The sequence below is a fragment of the Malaclemys terrapin genome, chromosome 15, assembly GCF_027887155.1.
Source record: "Malaclemys terrapin pileata isolate rMalTer1 chromosome 15, rMalTer1.hap1, whole genome shotgun sequence".
NCBI classification, from domain to species: domain Eukaryota; kingdom Metazoa; phylum Chordata; order Testudines; family Emydidae; genus Malaclemys; species Malaclemys terrapin.
The window spans coordinates 1439398-1456444 of NC_071519.1; the positions used below are offsets into that span (position 1 = coordinate 1439398).

The 17047-nt window shown below is 59.6% G+C and overlaps 2 protein-coding genes across 4 annotated transcripts; one reads left to right on the forward strand and one right to left on the reverse strand.

Annotated features, from left to right (window-relative positions):
* Positions 1-5153: 5153 nt before the first annotated feature.
* LOC128823496 (vitelline membrane outer layer protein 1-like) lies at positions 5154-10905 on the reverse strand. The gene is made up of 3 exons (XM_054005812.1): positions 10691-10905; positions 7774-7877; positions 5154-5513 (listed from the first exon to the last, which is right to left on the reverse strand). Exons 1-3 carry the CDS (start codon positions 10874-10876, stop codon positions 5210-5212), a joined length of 594 nt encoding a protein of 197 aa, XP_053861787.1. The 5' UTR covers positions 10877-10905; the 3' UTR covers positions 5154-5209.
* A 1094-nt stretch (positions 10906-11999) lies between these two features.
* On the forward strand, positions 12000-16964 carry LOC128823491 (immunoglobulin alpha-2 heavy chain-like). 3 transcript variants are annotated; one of them, XM_054005803.1, is made up of 6 exons: positions 12000-12089; positions 13031-13477; positions 14699-15058; positions 15997-16308; positions 16394-16480; positions 16561-16964. In XM_054005803.1, exons 2-6 carry the CDS (start codon positions 13375-13377, stop codon positions 16770-16772), a joined length of 1074 nt encoding a protein of 357 aa, XP_053861778.1. In that variant the 5' UTR covers positions 12000-12089; positions 13031-13374; the 3' UTR covers positions 16773-16964. The 3 variants fall into 3 exon arrangements, with proteins under 3 accessions (XP_053861778.1, XP_053861777.1, XP_053861779.1); XM_054005802.1 differs by lacking the exon at positions 12000-12089 and having other exon boundaries at positions 12547-13477; XM_054005804.1 differs by lacking the exon at positions 12000-12089 and having other exon boundaries at positions 12547-13295.
* The last annotated feature ends 83 nt before the right edge of the window (positions 16965-17047 follow it).

The following is a 17047-nucleotide window of genomic DNA, read 5'->3' on the forward strand; positions in this document are numbered from 1 at the left end:
TCCTGGCCCAAGGGATCCAATTCTTCCAGTGGGGGTGCATCTGCCAAGGCAATTCTTTGCTCCAGAGCGACCTCTGGACATTCATGTGGGCCCCGTTTTCAATATTTTGTAATCATGCGGCAGCCAAGGCCATGTCATTAGCCGCCAAAGGAATACCAAAAGGTTGTGATTCACCAGGGGAACGCCGGGCTGGGGCTGTGAGGGCAGGGTTAAAGCCGAGTCCTGCTCTCTTCCCCATTCCCAGCCTGTCTTTTTCTTTAGCAGTTTCCACAATGGGTGAGGGATTTCAGCATATTTATAAATGGGTGGGCTAAGAAAACCGAATCCTCCTAGCAGTACCCTTAAAGAGTGGGTGTCGGTAGGGGCCGGCATTTCTACTAGTGCCCTGATCTTCCTCTGATCTACCTGTCTCCCTGTCACGGAGTCCCCGGGCGATGCTCTGGAACTGCTCCCCACAAAGCCAGTCAGGACTCTGGGGAGCCTCCTCTCCCTCGGAGCAGACCGTCTTCAGGGCAAGAAGCTCACACGGCTTCACCTCCAGGGTCTCTCCTGGGAGCATTCAGCATATGCCCCTCCGTGCGCTTCCCACAGCGAGTCCACCCCAGCGGGGTCCTGGGGAAGCCAAAGGGTTCTGCACCCCCCACTTCATTCAGACGTGGCTCTCGGCCAGCCAGTAACACAGAGGTTTATTAGATGACAGGAACACGGTCTAAAACAGAGCTTGTAGGTCCAGCGAACGGGACCCCTCAGCCAGGTCCATTATGGGGCCCAGCGAGACAGACCCCCGTCTGCCCTCCCTTGCCATCGCCAGCTAGCTCCCAACTGAAACCCCCTCCAGCCCCTCCTCCTCCAGGCTATGTCTCTTTCCCGGGCCAGGAGGTCACCTGATCCCTTTGTTCACCTTTAGCTATTTCCTTGCAGGGGGGAAGGGCCCCGGCCATTTGTTGCCAGGAGACAGAGTGTCAGCCATGTATGCACACCGGAGACTTAAGAAATGCATAGGGGAAACTGAGGCACCCGCACAGTATTCAGAGGAAACATTAAGAACAGTCCCTTCTTGTTCCACGACTACGGCCAGGTGTGTAACCTGAGGTAGCACTGACTGACCCTTGTCTCAGGCTACTTTGAACCCCGGTTCCTGAATTAGCGTTAGTGTTTGAGCAGACCAAGTTTGTCATGTTTTCGCATTTCTTGTATCCCTTTTACAATATACACGGCATGTGTTCGGGGGAAAGGCACATTCCTGCCATAGTTTAATGTCGATAAGATTAGCCATATCGATTTTTACATAAGGTGTAACTGGTTCTTTTGTGCTCCGAGTTTGCATGTACCCTTAGCAACATGACAGTCTGATTACACAGAGCCACCTTAAGGGCACTGTCTTTTACTACAGCTCTTAGCTGCTGTTGTGTTACCGAAAAACCAACTCCAGAATCGTTTCCCCTTCTCCTGGTTTCGACTGCCCTGCTGCAGCTCCAACTTTGGTCTTTTTAAAAAGATATTCAACTTATAAAGCATTAACACACCTTATGGGCTAAACGTTAAATCCCAAAGCCAAACAACCCGCGTTACCTGTGTCTGGCAAAACATGTTTTTCAGTTTGGCAACTTTGAACAAAAGAGTCCGATGGTTTTTAGTGGTTATTTAAACACAAAACCAGTTCAGCTTAAACCTACAAAACAAGCGTTTTACAAACCAGGTTGTTGGCTTCGGTTCTAAACACTCCACATAGTTGCACAATCTATTTATACACTCATGTTCGGGGTTGTTGTTTTTAACATTCCTTACGTTGCATTAATTTTTACACGGCTGTGCACAGATTACGTTTGTATACATTTGGGGGCGGTTAAGGTCCAATAGAAACCCTTGATGTTCTTTTAGCAAATTTGACTAAATTTTTCATAGTCAAATGATTTCAATCAGCTTGTCTCTTTGCCTGGCTTATTTACAGACATTCCTTTGGAAAAGGACTCGTTTGCCCTTCAGAACAGCTGCAAAGAAACCAAGAATTCTCTTTCTCTAACACTTTTCCTTTTTAACTTTTTTACAACGTTCAACTGCTTCATTCCCTCCAGCCTCTGCAAAGTTAAACATCTCCCTCTCTTTCCTTAAATCACTTCCTTCTCTCCCCAAATGACACCTTCATCCACTCAGATTTCACCGTTCCCAGGACTGTCCCAGGGATCCGAATTCCCCAGGCCTGCACTTACCTTTTTTTTTCTTACTCTTGACACTCTGCCCTCAGGGCTTCCAACCTGTTTTCCAATTTTTGTATCTGTTGCCTGCCTGCTTGTCTGGGTCCGATCCTGCTTTCCTCATCAACCAGTTCCTTCCCATGGGCACAGGCTTTGTCCCACTACCAATTTAGAAGGGAGGGTGGGCTCCTTAACTAGCCCCCACCCCTCCTGGTCCCTTTCCTTAAACATTTCTTTCCAAATTGTGAATTCACCACCATGTCACTCACAGAAAATACTCCACTGCCCAAACTCCTCTATGCTTTAACTGAGCAAGATCTGTTTAAAAGGAGCAATCTCTTGAACAAAAGATGGTCTTTGCATTGCTTCCTTTTAAACATTTCTTACACTATTTGCCCACACTCCTATATCCTTCAGTGTTGGGTCTCCCATAGAAAATACCGCCTGGACATATTTCTTTATGAATCTCTTTATCTTTAGAACTCCCCCATGCCCAGGCTCGTGCTGGGACTGACAAAACACAAACGTCTCTCCCCACTAAAAACTGCTCTGCCTGACAGAGCAGGAGGGGGAAACGCAAAGCCCCCAACATTTGGGCTCAAACCCGCAGGAATATTCACCTGTGCAATTTCCCCCCGACAGACAGGTCGGAGCGAGAACTCGAACCCTCCCCCGGGGGTGCGTATACCTGGACAGTTTGTATATATTCCATTTTATCTGTATCCACCAATACGTTTCATACATGCTACATTATTATTTTTTATTTTTTTATTTTCAATGATATAAAACACAAACATAAAACTTTACAACTGTACCAGGCCCGGGGAACATGAGAGTTTCCTGTGCTGGAGTCAGACGCTCAATAAACCTCCTGTGTTATGCTGGCTGAGAGTCACTCCGGGCTAGAGAAAGGGGGGGAGTGGAGGCCCCGGGGGGTCCAGAGCGAGTGGACTCCCTGGGGGGGCCCACGGCAGAGACAGACATGCTAAGGCTCCGAGAGGTGCGGCTCCAGGAGGTGGAGGGGCCTGACCCCGAGAGAGAGTGGACCCCCGAGAAGGGCTGTCGCACTGAAAGGGGCACCCCCCACAGACCACATGGTGTGGGCACCTGTGAGTCCGTGTGTGACAAAGTGGGACTGTTCTTAATGTTTTCCTCAGTTTCCCCTATGCAGTTCTCAAGTATCTAGGGGGTGGGATCAGGGTGTACGATTGCTGCAGAGCAAAGGGCCAGGGTACATAAATGCCCGACACTCTGTCTCCTGGCAACTGATGGCCTGGGCCCCTCCTCTGCAAAGGTGCCAACTGAAGGTGTTGGAGACAAAGGGGTCAGGTGACCTCCTGGCCCGGGAAAGAGACAAAGCCCAGAGGAGGTGGGGCTGGATGGAGGTGGGAGTTTGGGGCTAGCTGGGGACGGGGAGTGAGGGCGGACGTGGGTTTGCCTTGCTGCGCCCCATAATGGACCCGGCGGAGGGGTCCCGTTCGCTGGACCTACAAGCTCTGTTTTAAACCATGTTCTTGTCATCTAATAAACCTCTGTGTTACTGGCTGGCTGAGAGTCACGTCTGACTGCGAAGTGGGGGTACAGGGCCCTCTGGCTTCCCCAGGACCCCGCCTGGGCGGACTCGCTGTGGGACGCGCACGGAGGGGCAGATGCTGAATGCTCCCAGGAGAGACCCAGGAGGTGAAGCCGTGTGAGCTTCTTGCCCTGAAGACGGTCTGCTCCGAGGGAGAGGAGGCTCCCCAAAGCATCGCCCAGGGACTCCGTGACACCGTGACACCCCGCGCCTCTGAATTTTTCTTCTATTCTTTATCTCCTGCTAAAAATGTCCCTGGTTTGGTCTAAGCCAGACCTGGAAATCGTGCAAGGCCGAGCGACTGATCCTCACGTTCCCCGTTTGCAGCCCGGAGAGCACCCTGGGTAAAGGATCACGAAGGAGACGCAGCAGATGGCAAATCAGTTGTGAGACGTTGGCGCGTGTTTGGTTCTGTTCGGGGTTGTTGATTAGTTTTTCTCTCTCTCTGTATTTTCTTCAAAAAATTCAGAGAAAGTTTGTGGGAAAGAAATCTCCACCCCGGTCTGGGTCTCTCAGTTTTGGTTCCCGCTGGGGAAGAGGGTGGCTAGTTCCCGGAGAGCTCGTTAGGAGCCACACCTGGGCTGGATCAGTTAATTCCCTAGCGAGGCCAGCGAGGGCGGGAGCTGAGGAGATTTCAGGGAACAAGGTAAGTCCTGACACGGTTGAGGAGCTGGGCCGGGGAGAGACCCTGACCCAGCCAGGGTGAACACGGGGCAAGCCGCTGCTTCGGGACCCCATGAAGCCAGGCCTGGGAAGATGTGGGGGTCGCGGGCAGGTTGGGGCCCAGAGGGAGGAGGAACCTGGGGGCTGGAGGAGTGGGGAGCACGGGGTGCCGGGGGACGAGATGTCATGGGGGGGGTTAAAGGCTGCGTTGGGGTGGGGTGGGGGGTTGTTCTAGATTATTTTGCCCTGTGGCTTGGTAACAAGCCGGCTCCGGGCACACACACACACACACACCCATGCCTGCCCTCTCAAGGAGGGGTCCTGTCAGACAAGGGAGCCATTCTGGGAAACTGAGGCAGGCTGCTCGGTTGAACCCCAGCTGGACACTGGCGGGACACCCTCTCTCTTCCCCGCCCCCCCAGGGAGCTGTGTTTGGGTCCGGGGCGCCAGCAGGAGCAGTAGGGGGTGGGGTGCTACAGTGCCCCCCAAAGGATGGGCTGAGAGACGGCCTGATGTGGGGGTTCCCCCACACTGGGCCGTTGACGGCAGAGGGTCTGGGGGCGCTGAGCGGGTTCCCCTGTCTGGCTCCCCCTCTACCAACCCCAAATCCTCCCCCCACATGACACAGGAACCCCAATGAACCCCGGATCCCCCCACTTCCCCAGGGTGCACTGGGCCTGCCCCCCCCAGGCCGGGCTCCCCCCCCCAATAAAGACACGTGGTGGCTGGGAAGAGGCCCTGGGCCAGGTTTAATGGGCGGGCGCCCCCGGGGGGGGCCCTAGGGTGGGCAGCAGAAGAAACGGGCATCGTTGAGGGCCGTGTTGTCCCCCCGCTTGCTCCCCGGCTCCTCCACCCGGGTTTGGAGGCCGCAGACGGACCCGGAGAGGCAGGGGTGGCTCCAGGACCCCTCCTGGTCCCCGGTGTCCCCAGCGTCGCCGGCCAGCAGCTCCCTGTCAGAGCAGGCCACGCGCAGGCCGGTGGCGGCCACGTCGTCCCCGGCGTCCTGCTGCGGATGCACCCCCAGCGAGACGGCGCGAAGGTAGCCCTGGGGGCAGTACCGGGCACCCTGCCACCTGCCCCACCTGAGCCAGGGGAGGAGAGGAGGGGTTAGACCCGTCTGTACATCCGTCCCTCCAACCACCTATTCACCCGTCCATCCGTCCCTCCACCCATCCGTCCATCCACCTACCCACCTGTCCATCCATCCGTCCACCCATCCGTCCATCTATCCACCCAGCTACCCACCCGTCCATCCGTCCCTCCACCCATCCATCCATCCACCTACCCACCTGTCCATCCATCCGTCCACCCATCCGTCCATCTATCCACCCAGCTACCCACCCGTCCATCCGTCCCTCCACCCATCCCCATCCACCTACCCACCTGTCCATCCATCCGTCCACCCATCCGTCCATCTATCCACCCAGCTACCCACCCGTCCATCCGTCCCTCCACCCATCCCCATCCACCTACCCACCTGTCCATCCATCCGTCCACCCATCCGTCCATCTATCCACCCAGCTACCCACCCATCCATCCGTCCCTCCACCCATCCGTCCATCCACCTACCCACCTGTCCATCCATCCGTCCACCCATCCGTCCATCTATCCACCCACCTACCCACCCATCCATCCGTCCCTCTACCCATCCGTCCATCCACCTACCCATCTGTCCACCCACCTACCCACCCGTCCATCCGTCCCTCCACCCATCCCCATCCACCTACCCACCTGTCCATCCATCCGTCCACCCATCCGTCCATCTATCCACCCAGCTACCCACCCGTCCATCCGTCCCTCCACCCATCCCCATCCACCTACCCACCTGTCCATCCATCCGTCCACCCATCCGTCCATCTATCCACCCAGCTACCCACCCATCCATCCATCCCTCCACCCATCCGTCCCATCCACCTACCCACCTGTCCATCCATCCGTCCACCCGTCCGTCCATCTATCCACCCAGCTACCCACCCATCCATCCGTCCCTCCACCCATCCATCCATCCACCTACCCATCTGTCCATCCGTCCACCTGTCCGTCCATCCACACACCTGTCTGCCCATCTATCTTCCCACCTACCCACCCACCTGTCCATCCATCCATCCATCCATCCATCCATCCATCCATCCACCTGTCCTTCCACACACCTACCCACCCATCCATCCGTCCCTCTACCCATCTGTCCATCCACCTACCCACCTGTCCATCCATCCATCCACCCGTCCGTCCATCTATCCACCCACCTACCCACCCATCCATCCATCCCTCCACCCATCCGTCCCATCCACCTACCCACCTGTCCATCCATCCGTTCACCTGTCCGTCCATCTATCCACCCACCTACCCACCCATCCATCCGTCCCTCTACCCATCTGTCCATCCAACTACCCACCTGTCCATCCATCCGTCCACCCATCCGTCCATCTATCCACCCAGCTACCCACCCATCCATCCGTCCCTCCACCCATCCATCCATCCACCTACCCACCTGTCCATCCATCTGTCCACCTGTCCATCCATCTATCCACCCAGCTACCCACCCATCCATCCGTCCCTCCACCCATCCATCCATCCACCTACCCATCTGTCCATCCATCCATCCACCTGTCCGTCCATCCACACACCCGTCTGCCCATCTATCTTCCCACCTACCCACCCACCTGTCCATCCATCCATCCACCTGTCCTTCCACACACCTACCCACCCGTCCATCTGTCCATCCTCCCGTCCATCCGTCCATACCTCCACCCGTCCCTCCACCTACCCATCTACTCACCCACCTACCCACCCATCCATCCATCCCTCCACCCGTCCACCCGTCCATCTCTCCATCCTCCCGTCCATCCGTCCATACCTCCACCCGTCCCTCCACCTACCCATATACTCACCCACCTACCCACCCATCCATCCATCCATCCCTCCACCCGTCCACCCATCCCTCCACTCACCTATCCACCCACCTACCCACCTGTCCACCCACCTGCCCACCCATCCGTCCATCCCTCCCTCCACCCATCAACCCACCTGTCCACCCATCCATCCACCTATCCACCCACCACTCTACCCAACTAACACTCCCTCCCTCCATCCTCCCACCCCCACTGCCCACCCAGTCCTCTACCCCCTCAACCCCCATCTGTCTATACATCCCTCCCCCATCCACCCATCCCTTCCTCCCCCCACGCCCCCATGTCCGTCCCCACACCCCCATCTGTTCCTCCCTCCCTCTCCAGATGGGGTTTCCTGGCGGGGGGCTCAGACAGGGCCCAGCCCTTGGGGCTGACACAAGGTGGGCTGGGCCCATGGCTGCCGTGAGGGACCCAGGCATCTGGTACTCACGCTCCCACACTGGACTGGACGGTGGCACCATTGGAGCAGTGCAAACGGATCCCATTCAACCCCGTGTCGTCCTCCCCTGGCGCGTCACCCTGGTAGGGGTGCACCTGGGGGGGACAGAGACAGAGTGAGGTGGGGGGGCTGAGGGTCAAAGAGAGAGCAGGGAGAGGGTGTTGGGGGGGAGGAGGAAAATGGGAGGAGGAGATAAGGGGGCTGTTGGGGGAGGGGAAAAGGGGCAGGGGGAAGGGGATGTAAAGGGGGCTGTTGGGGGGCAGAAAATAAGGGGGCTCTTGGGGGCAGGGGGAAAAGTGGAAAAGGGGGAAGAGGATATAAAGGGGGGTCTATAAGTGGGGAGGGGAAAAGGGGCAGAGGGGAAAGGGATATAAAGGTGGGTGTATAAGTGGGGAGGGGGAAAGGGGCAGAGGGAAAGGGATATAAAGGGGGGTGTATAAGGGGGAAGAGGAAAAGGGGCAGAGGGGGGAAGGGGATATTAAGGGGGGTGTATAAGTGGGAAGGGGAAAAGGGGCAGAGGGGGAAGGGATATAAAGGGGGGTGTATAAGGGGGAAGAGGAAAAGGGGCAGAGGGGGGAAGGGATATAAAGGGGGGTGTATAAGTGGGGAGGGGGAAAAGGGGCAGAGGGGAAGGGATATAAAGGGGGGTGTATAAGTGGGGAGGGGGAAAAGGGGCAGAGGGGAAGGGATATAAAGGGGGAGTGTATAAGTGGGAAGGGGGAAAAGGGGCAGAGGGGAAGGGATATAAAGGGGGAGTGTATAAGTGGGGAGGGGGAAAAGGGGCAGAGGGGGAAGGGATATAAAGGGGGAGTGTATAAGTGGGGAGGGGGAAAAGGGGCAGAGGGGGAAGGGATATAAAGGGGGAGTGTATAAGTGGGGAGGGGGAAAAGGGGCAGAGGGAGAAGGGATATAAAGGGGGAGTGTATAAGTGGGGAGGGGGAAAAGGGGCAGAGGGGGAAGGGATATAAAGGGGGGTCTATAAGTGGGAAGGGGGAAAAGGGGCAGAGGGGAAGGGATATAAAGGGGGGTGTATAAGTGGGGAGGAGAAAAGGGGCAGAGGGGGAAGGGATATAAAGGGGAGTGTATAAGTGGGGAGGGGGAAAAGGGGCAGAGGGGGGAAGGGATATAAAGGGGGGTGTATAAGTGGGGAGGGGGAAAGGGGGCAGAGGGGGAAGGGATATAAAGGGGGGTGTATAACTGGGGAGAGGGGAAAGGGGCAGAGGGGGGAAGGGATATAAAGGGGGGTGTATAAGTGGGGAGGGGGAAAAGGGGCAGAGGGGGAAGGGATATAAAGGGGGGTGTATAAGTGGGGAGGGGGAAAAGGGGCAGAGGGGGAAGGGATATAAAGGGGGGTGTATACGTGGGGAAGGGGAAAAGGGGCAGAGGGGGGAAGGGGATATAAAGAGGGGGTGTATAAGTGGGGAGGAGAAAAGGGGCAGAGGGGGAAGGGATATAAAGGGGGAGTGTATAAGTGGGGAGAGGGAAAGGGGCAGAGGGGGAAGGGATATAAAGGGGGAGTGTATAACTGGGGAGGGGGGAAGGGGCAGAGGGGGAAGGGATATAAAGGGGGAGTGTATAAGTGGGGAAGGGGAAAAGGGGCGGGGGGAAGGGATATAAGAGGAGTGTATAAATGGGGAAGGGGAAAAGGGGCAGAGGGGGGAAGGGATATAAAGGGGGGTGTATACGTGGGGAAGGGGAAAAGGGGCAGAGGGGGGAAGGGGATATTAAGGGGGGTGTATAAGTGGGGAAGGGGGAAAAGGGCAGAGGGGGAAGGGATATAAAGGGGTGTGTATAAGTGGGGAGAGGGAAAGGGGCAGAGGGGGGAAGGGAATATAAAGGGGGGTGTATAAGTGGGGAGGAGAAAAGGGGCAGAGGGGGGAAGGGGATATAAAGGGGGGTGTATAAGTGGGGAGGAGAAAAGGGGCAGAGGGGGAAGGGATATAAAGGGGGGTGTATAAGTGGGGAAGGGGAAAAGGGGCAGAGGTGAATGGGATATAAAGAGGGGGTGTATAAGTGGGGAAGGGGAAAAGGGGCAGAGGGGGAAGGGATATAAAGAGGGGGTGTATAAGTGGGGAGAGGGAAAGGGGCAGAGGGGGGAAGGGGATATAAAGGGGGGTGTATAAGTGGGGAGGTGAAAAGGGGCAGAGGGGGAAGGGATATAAAGGGGGGTGTATAAGTGGGGAAGGGGAAAAGGGGCAGAGGGGAAAGGGATATAAAGAGGGGGTGTATAAGTGGGGAAGAGGAAAAGGGGCAGAGGGGGAAGGGATATAAAGGGGGGTGTATAAGTGGGGAAGGGGAAAAGGGGCAGAGGGGAATGGGATATAAAGAGGGGGTGTATAAGTGGAGAAGGGGAAAAGGGGCAGAGGGGGAAGGGATATAAAGAGGGGGTGTATAAGTGGGGAGAGGGAAAGGGGCAGAGGGGGGAAGGGGATATAAAGGGGGGTGTATAAGTGGGGAGGTGAAAAGGGGCAGAGGGGGAAGGGATATAAAGGGGGGTGTATAAGTGGGGAAGGGGAAAAGGGGCAGAGGGGAAAGGGATATAAAGAGGGGGTGTATAAGTGGGGAAGGGGAAAAGGGGCAGAGGGGGAAGGGATATAAAGGGGGGTGTATAAGTGGGGAAGGGGAAAAGGGGCAGAGGGGGGAAGGGGATATAAAGAGGGGGTGTATAAGTGGGGAAGGGGAAAAGGGGCAGAGGGGGAAGGGATATAAAGGGGGGTGTATACGTGGGGAAGGGGAAAAGGGGCAGAGGGGGGAAGGGGATATAAAGAGGGGGTGTATAAGTGGGGAAGGGGAAAAGGGGCAGAGGGGGAAGGGATATAAAGGGGGTGTATAAGTGGGGAGGGGGGAAAGGGGTAGAGAGGGAAGAGGATATAAAGGGGGGTGTATACGTGGGGAGAGGGTCTGCTACCTTCAAGGCAAAGCCGTTGGCATAGCTGCCCTCGGGGCACATCTCCACAGGCCCCCACGTCCCCCACGGGGCCCCGTTGGGCACCACGATGACCTGGTTGTAGGGCCGGGAGGGGGGCACCTTGGCCTGGCCCCCCAGCATGGCCCCTGGGGCCAGCAGCAGGCAGAGCAGGGCGCCGAGCTGCATCGCGGCCGGACTCGGGGTCTGCGGCCTGGGCCCCGAGGGGGCATTTGTACCCGGCTTGTCCCTGGGCCGACGCCAATGCAAATGGGGCCTTATCTCCCCAAGGCGGGGTCACCGTGACCCGGGCCGGCCTGTCCCCCACGCCCCCTTTGCACTATGGACCCGATGTCCCCACTGCCCCTCACTCCCGACCTGCAGCCCCCTAGCCCTGCCGGTGCCCCTCACTCCCAACCCACAGCCCCCCCAGCCCAGCCCTGCACCCCCAGCCCTGCCGGTGCCCCTCACTCCCGACCCACAGCCCCTGCCAGCCCAGCCCTGCCCCCCCCAGCTCTGCCAGTGCCCCTCACTCCCGACCCGCAGCCCCTGCTAGCCCAGCCCTGCCCCCCCAGCTCTGCTGGTGCCCCTCACTCCCGACCCACAGCCCCCTGCCTCAATGGTTCTAGACAAGCCTGTCGCTCTGATCGGGGGATGGGGTCTGATATGAGCTGCACCGGCTGTTGTTACAATCCTGGGGGGCTGAGATGGGGTGATTGCCGGTTGAGGGACAGGGGGTAAAGGTGTCCATGTGAACCAGGTGCCCAGAGAGGAGACCTGTGTGGCTAACAGATATGAACAGCTGGGATCTCCACTCAAAGGGGGGCTGAGGTGTGGGGGGGTGAGGTGTGGGGGGGGTGAGGTGAATAAGGGTGGGGGGTATATAGGGAGAGAGGAGGGTGAATTGCCTTGGGGGAGTCAAAGGGCTGAGGGGCCCAGAGCGGGGAGTCGGGGTGCACAGTGTGGGGGGAGAGGGGCCTGGAGGGTGACACACAGCAACAGAGACGAGCGGGGCTGGGGGGGAGAGAGAGACATTTCGGCCTCCTTATCTCTGTTGATTCAGCGTTGCTCGTTTCCTGATAACGAGGCGCTTGTGATAAACCGGTCCCGGCCACCAACCACTTCCCTCCCCCCCACACGCCTCCCCCGGCCAGCTCCCCCCGTCCCCGCTGAGCAGAGAGCAAAGCCCCGACCAGGAGGAAACCACGGAGATGCAGCCAGGTGATAACTGGTGCATTAGTGCTGCTAAGACACTCACCCCCTCACAGACCGGCAGCTCCCCCCCCGTGTCCCCCCCAGGGCCGGGAATGCTCGGCCGGTTGGAAAAAGTCAGGAGCAGCCACTAGTCCAGACGGCAGCCGCTCGGCTCCGGGGTCGTCCCCCCATTTAACTGGTGCAAATGGTGCAGGACCTTTTCACGGTCGCCGTGAGCCCCACCGTGCTGCGTCTGTCCCCATCCTGGGGGAGGGGCACGGGCCAACCACGAGCCACTGGGCTCTGCCTGGGTGAAATCCTCCGGCAATGGGCTATGGGCCCCCTCTGGCTGGGGACCCCAGGACCCCATGAGCTGCCCCGAATCACGGGCGAGGAGGCTGCCGATCGGGTTAGCCTCAGCCCCGGCCCTTCTCCAGCGAGCCATGGGGTGGGGATCCCAGGGCGCCTCCGGCACATGGCTGGCAAAGGGCCACCAGAGAAGCCACTAGAGCAGTAGGGCGTGTGGGTCAGGGAGGGGATATTTGGGGCCCAGATCTGTCTGGGGGCTTTGCCTGGACTTCCCACTCCCCTCCGGATCGGCCCCATGGGCCCTGCCAGCCCGGTATTCTCCCCTCCCCCAGCTCAGACCCCCAACCCCAGCCACCTGGTCTCCCCCTCCCCAGATTGGACCCAGACAGCAGTGGGCTGGGGCCCCGGGGGGGGGTTACACACTCCCAGGCTGGTGGGGGGCAGGGAATTGGGTCTCTCTGATCACACCTGGGTCTCATCTTGCAAGCGTGATGGGTGCCAGGCAGTTTGAGGGGGGAGGGGGAGTCTGAGCGTGTGAGGTTCCGTGTGACGGGTGGCTCTGTGTGTGTGAATCTGCTTCCACTAGTGTGTGCACATGTGTCTGAATCTGCTTGCATGAGTCTGTGTTTGCACGAGTCTGTCAATCTGCTTGCACATGTATGTTTGCACCTGTGTTAATCTGCTTGCACGAGTGTTTGCACAAATTGGAATGTGCTTCTGTGAGTGTGTTTGCACGTGTTAATCTGCTTGCACAAGTGTGTGTTTGCACGTGTATGTGTGAAGGGACTTTGTCTCTTTTACACACTGACAACCTTTGCTGGCCCTGTCACCCCAATCCAGCTGTAGCCAATCGAACGGTGGGGTGTAGCCGTCTGAGTGTGCATCTGTGCCGTCCCTCTGCCCAGCTGTGATCTGCCTGTCAACAGCCTGGCCTGGTCCTGACACACCCAGGCTGGAGTGCAGGATGCCTGGGTCCTCTTCCCAGCTGACCCTGTGCCAATTCCAGCAGCACGCTGTGCCTCAGTTTCCCCTTCCTGGGGCCCCACTCGGGACTGCGTGGCCCAGAGCCCAGGGTGACAGATGCGGCAGAAGCACCCGGAAGGAGGTGAGTCTGCGTGTGAAATGGGTCCACCCCGCTGCCGCCTCTGACGTCACCCCCTACCCCGTCCCCGGGGGGTCAGGAAATGGGTCCACCCCATAGCGCCATCACAGAGGCAGAATCGCCCGGGGACTGTGGTGCCATGGAGCTTCCGATGGGGCTTTTCCTCCTCGTTCTCCACTTCGGGGGTGAGTCCACTGCTGGGGGGGCACGCAGGCTGGGGGGTGGGGAGCCCCAACCCGGGGAATTGGGGGTTGGAGATGAGATGCCCCAGGGACGGAGAGCACCTGAATGGGAGAAATGGAGTTGGGCCCCCCAGCAGGGAAATGGAGATCCATAGATGGATGGGTGCATTAAGGGGGTGGATGGATAGGGGGGTGCATGGGGATGGATGGGGGGACATAGGGCTGGATGGATGGATGGCTAGAGGGGACACAGGGACGGACGGATGGATGGATGGACGGACAGACGGACGGGGGTACATAGGGACAGATGGACGGATGGCTAGAGGGTACACATGGATGGATGGGGGGATATAGGGACGGATGGATGGACGGACGGATGGCTAGAGGGGACACAGGGACGGATGCTGGGTAACACAGTCGATATCTCCCCACTTCTGCCTGTGATCTGTGGAGGCTGCCGTGTCTTTGCCCCCCACGTTCCCCCGTGCAGTTGGCTGGACTCTAGTGGGGTTTGCGAGGGCGCTGGCTCAGCGGATGTAGGTTCACCGGGGGGGTGCGAAGCGGCAGGGGGGGATTTGGTGGCTGCGCAGTGAACTCGCTCGGCAGCCCGACCACGCGCCCCATGGAACGGCTCCTTGGGTCCCCGCCGGGACCGCGCTGGGGCAGAGCCGCTGCCAATGGCCCCGAAAGAAACACCCAGCAGCCGGATCCCCGGCCATGTGATGTGATGCCACTGGTGTCATGGCATTTCCCGCAGTCCTACCGGGGGCTGGGAGAGAACCCAGGAGTCTGGCTCCCAGCCCTGCCCCCCCCCGCTCTAACCCACCAGCCCCACTCCCCTCCCAGAGCCGGGGAGAGAACCCAGGAGTCCTGGCTCCCAGTCCCCCCTGCTCTAACCCACCAGGCCCCACTCCCCTCCCACAGCCAGGGAGAGAACCCAGGAGTCCTGGCTCCCAGCCCCCCCTGCTCTAACCCACCAGCCCCCACTCCCCTCCCAGAGCCAGGGAGAGAACCCAGGAGTCCTGGCTCCCAGCTCCCCCTGCTCTAACCCAACAGCCCCCACTCCCCTCCCAGAGCCAGGGAGAGAACCCAGGAGTCCTGGCTCCCAACCCCCACTCCCCCACTCATGTGTGGCTGTGTGCACCGGTGTCGGGGTCTGTGTGGGTGTGAGCTCCCCACTCCAGGGGCCCAGCCCAGCCCCTCACTCCTCTCCGCTCCCCGCAGGGGCCCTGGCGGGGCCACCCCGGCTGACCCAGCCGTCCCCGTCCCACGTGGTGGACGAGAAGATCCCGCGGCTCCGCTGCCTGATGTCAGGGAGCGACATCACCACCCATGTCCTGTCCTGGTACCACCAGCCTCCCGGGCAGGGCCCCGTCTTCCTGCTGAGTCACCGGGCCGGGGACAACAGGCCCACGTACGGGGTTGGCGTCTCGGAGCGCTTCATCGCCAGCCTGGAGCGTGACACCAACGCCTTCAGCCTCACCATCGGCAACGTGAAACCCGCTGACGCCGGCACCTACTTCTGCGCCGTCTGGTACGCCAACCAGTACCTCTTTGGAGAGGGCACCCGCCTCATCCTGGGAGGTGAGCCGCCAGGGACAGGGGGGATCCGGAACCGGCCCAGAGCATGACTAGAACCCAGCAGGGTGTTCTGGAGCGGGTTCTGGAGCGGCTCACATCAGGCTGGTGCCAGAGCTGGCCCAGAGCCGGCTGGGGCTGCGACCAAAAGAGAGAGACGCCAAACTGATCTAGAACCCACCCTGAATTGATCTAGAACGTGTCCCTAACCCTTCCAGGCCAGAGCTGCGGAAATGTTCTGGAGCTGGCATGTGATTAGCGGGGACCATGCAATTGATCTAGAACCCACAGCTGTGTGATCTAGAACCTGCAGTGACTCAATTTAGGATGTGCCCAGAACCTTTCTAGATTAGAGTCACAAAAATGTTCTGGATCTGGCCCATTAGTTGGGTGGGTTAGTTGGGGGCGTGCCTAGGAAAAGACCCGGGGCTGATCTAGAACCCCATCCCAAATTGATCTAAAGAACATGCTGAGCCATTCTGGGTCAGATCCACCGAATGGTTCCAGAGGGACCTGTGGGGCAGACCTAGAACCCACAGGGCGGCGATCTTGATTGCGAGGCGAAGCATTCTGGGTCAGACCCCCAGAAACGTGTGGGAAGCCAAGTGAAGCCAATTGGCACCGCATCCGGAACATGCAGAGAATCAAATCCAGAACCTATCTCTGACCCAGTTGAGGACTGGCCCAGAACCCACCTGGATCCTGTCTAGAAAGGACACCGAGCCGGCCCGGGAGACCCATCGACCCAGCCAAAGGCTGACACTGGGACCACCCCAGAACCCAATCTAGAACCCCCAGAAAACCAGTCCCTAAATGCCTTGAACAGAGACTGGACTGATCCGGTGCCCACCTCGATGGGATCTAGATCGAGGACCCTAGAACCGAGCCCCCTCTCCCCCACGATGCCACCCCCCGACCTGACCCCCTCCCCTCTCCGGTTCCAGGTGATCCCCGGGAGAAGCGCCTGCCGCAGGTGGCCCTGCTGGGTCCAGCTCCAGCAGCCGGCCCGGCCTTCCTGTGCCTGGCCTGGGGGTTCTCCCCAGAGCCGGTCCGGGTGCGCTGGCAGGTGGACGGGCGGGAGCCGGGGCCCGGGGAGGCGTCCCCGCCAGCGGAGGGCCGGGATGGGGCCGGGGCCGCCAGCCTGCTCAGCCTCCCGGCCCGGGCCTGGCTGGACGGCGCCCGCGTGACCTGCCGGGTGGAACACGAGACCCAGGCCCTGCAGAGCAGCGCCGAAGTGAAGGGAGCTGGGCGTGGAGGTGAGACCCCCCCCCGAACCGCCAACCTCTCCCTCTCCCCCCCCATGGTAACTCACCCAAGATTTGTCGCTCCCCCCACACACAGGTTGCTCGGTATCCGCCGGAGACCCCGTCCCACCGCCTGACCCTCTTGGCAACGGGACCACGGGGAGCACCACCCTCCAGAGCACCGGTACTGGACCCCCAACCTCCCCCGGGTCCCCTTTGGGGTCACAGCCACGGCCCCCGCTAACTGTCCCCTCTCCCCCGCAGGGGCCCCGAGCCTGGGCCGGATCGTGCTGACAGCCTGGCGCTGCTACCTGGGGTCACTGGCCGCCAGCTGCCTTTACGGCCTGGGGGTCTCCCTCCTCGTGGGGCTGCGGGGGCTGCAGGAACCCAGGCGTCCGGGGCCACTCCCACCCCCTCCGGGAGCCCCACGGAGAGCGCCCCGGAGGAGAGCTGGCGAGGAGCGTCGCTTCAAATGAGACTCCCCGGCCCCCGTTTGCTGCGTCCTGCTGGTCCCACCCCCAGTGCCCCCCTCCTGGGGACCGGGAACACCCCCGAACTGGCCCCCCACAGTCCCCGCCCTGGACCTCCAGCCCCCACCCCAGCTGTCCCGTGCTGGCTGCAGTGGTGACCCCCTCAGCCCCTGCTAATCCTGCCCCCCCGATCTCTGACCCCCCACCCCCACCCCCACCCCCCACGTGCACGGAGCTTGGCTATTGGACAATAAAGCCTTAAACAACTCCTGTGAGACTGA

Bases quoted from the DNA above. Each gene is read 5' to 3' on its own strand.
- LOC128823496 (XM_054005812.1), bottom strand. From the start codon at position 10,876: ATGCAGCTCGGCGCCCTGCTCTGCCTGCTGCTGGCCCCAGGGGCCATG. The intron at 7,878-10,690 runs GTAGCAGACCCT...TGTCCCCCCCAG, and splicing joins CCAACGGCTTTGCCTTGAAG to GTGCACCCCTACCAGGGTGA. The intron at 5,514-7,773 runs GTGAGTACCAGA...CCCCTGGCTCAG, and splicing joins GTCCAGTCCAGTGTGGGAGC to GTGGGGCAGGTGGCAGGGTG.
- LOC128823491 (XM_054005803.1), top strand. From the start codon at position 13,375: ATGGGTCCACCCCATAGCGCCATCACAGAGGCAGAATCGCCCGGGGAC. The intron at 13,478-14,698 runs GTGAGTCCACTG...CGCTCCCCGCAG, and splicing joins CCTCGTTCTCCACTTCGGGG to GGGCCCTGGCGGGGCCACCC. The intron at 15,059-15,996 runs GTGAGCCGCCAG...CTCCGGTTCCAG, and splicing joins CACCCGCCTCATCCTGGGAG to GTGATCCCCGGGAGAAGCGC.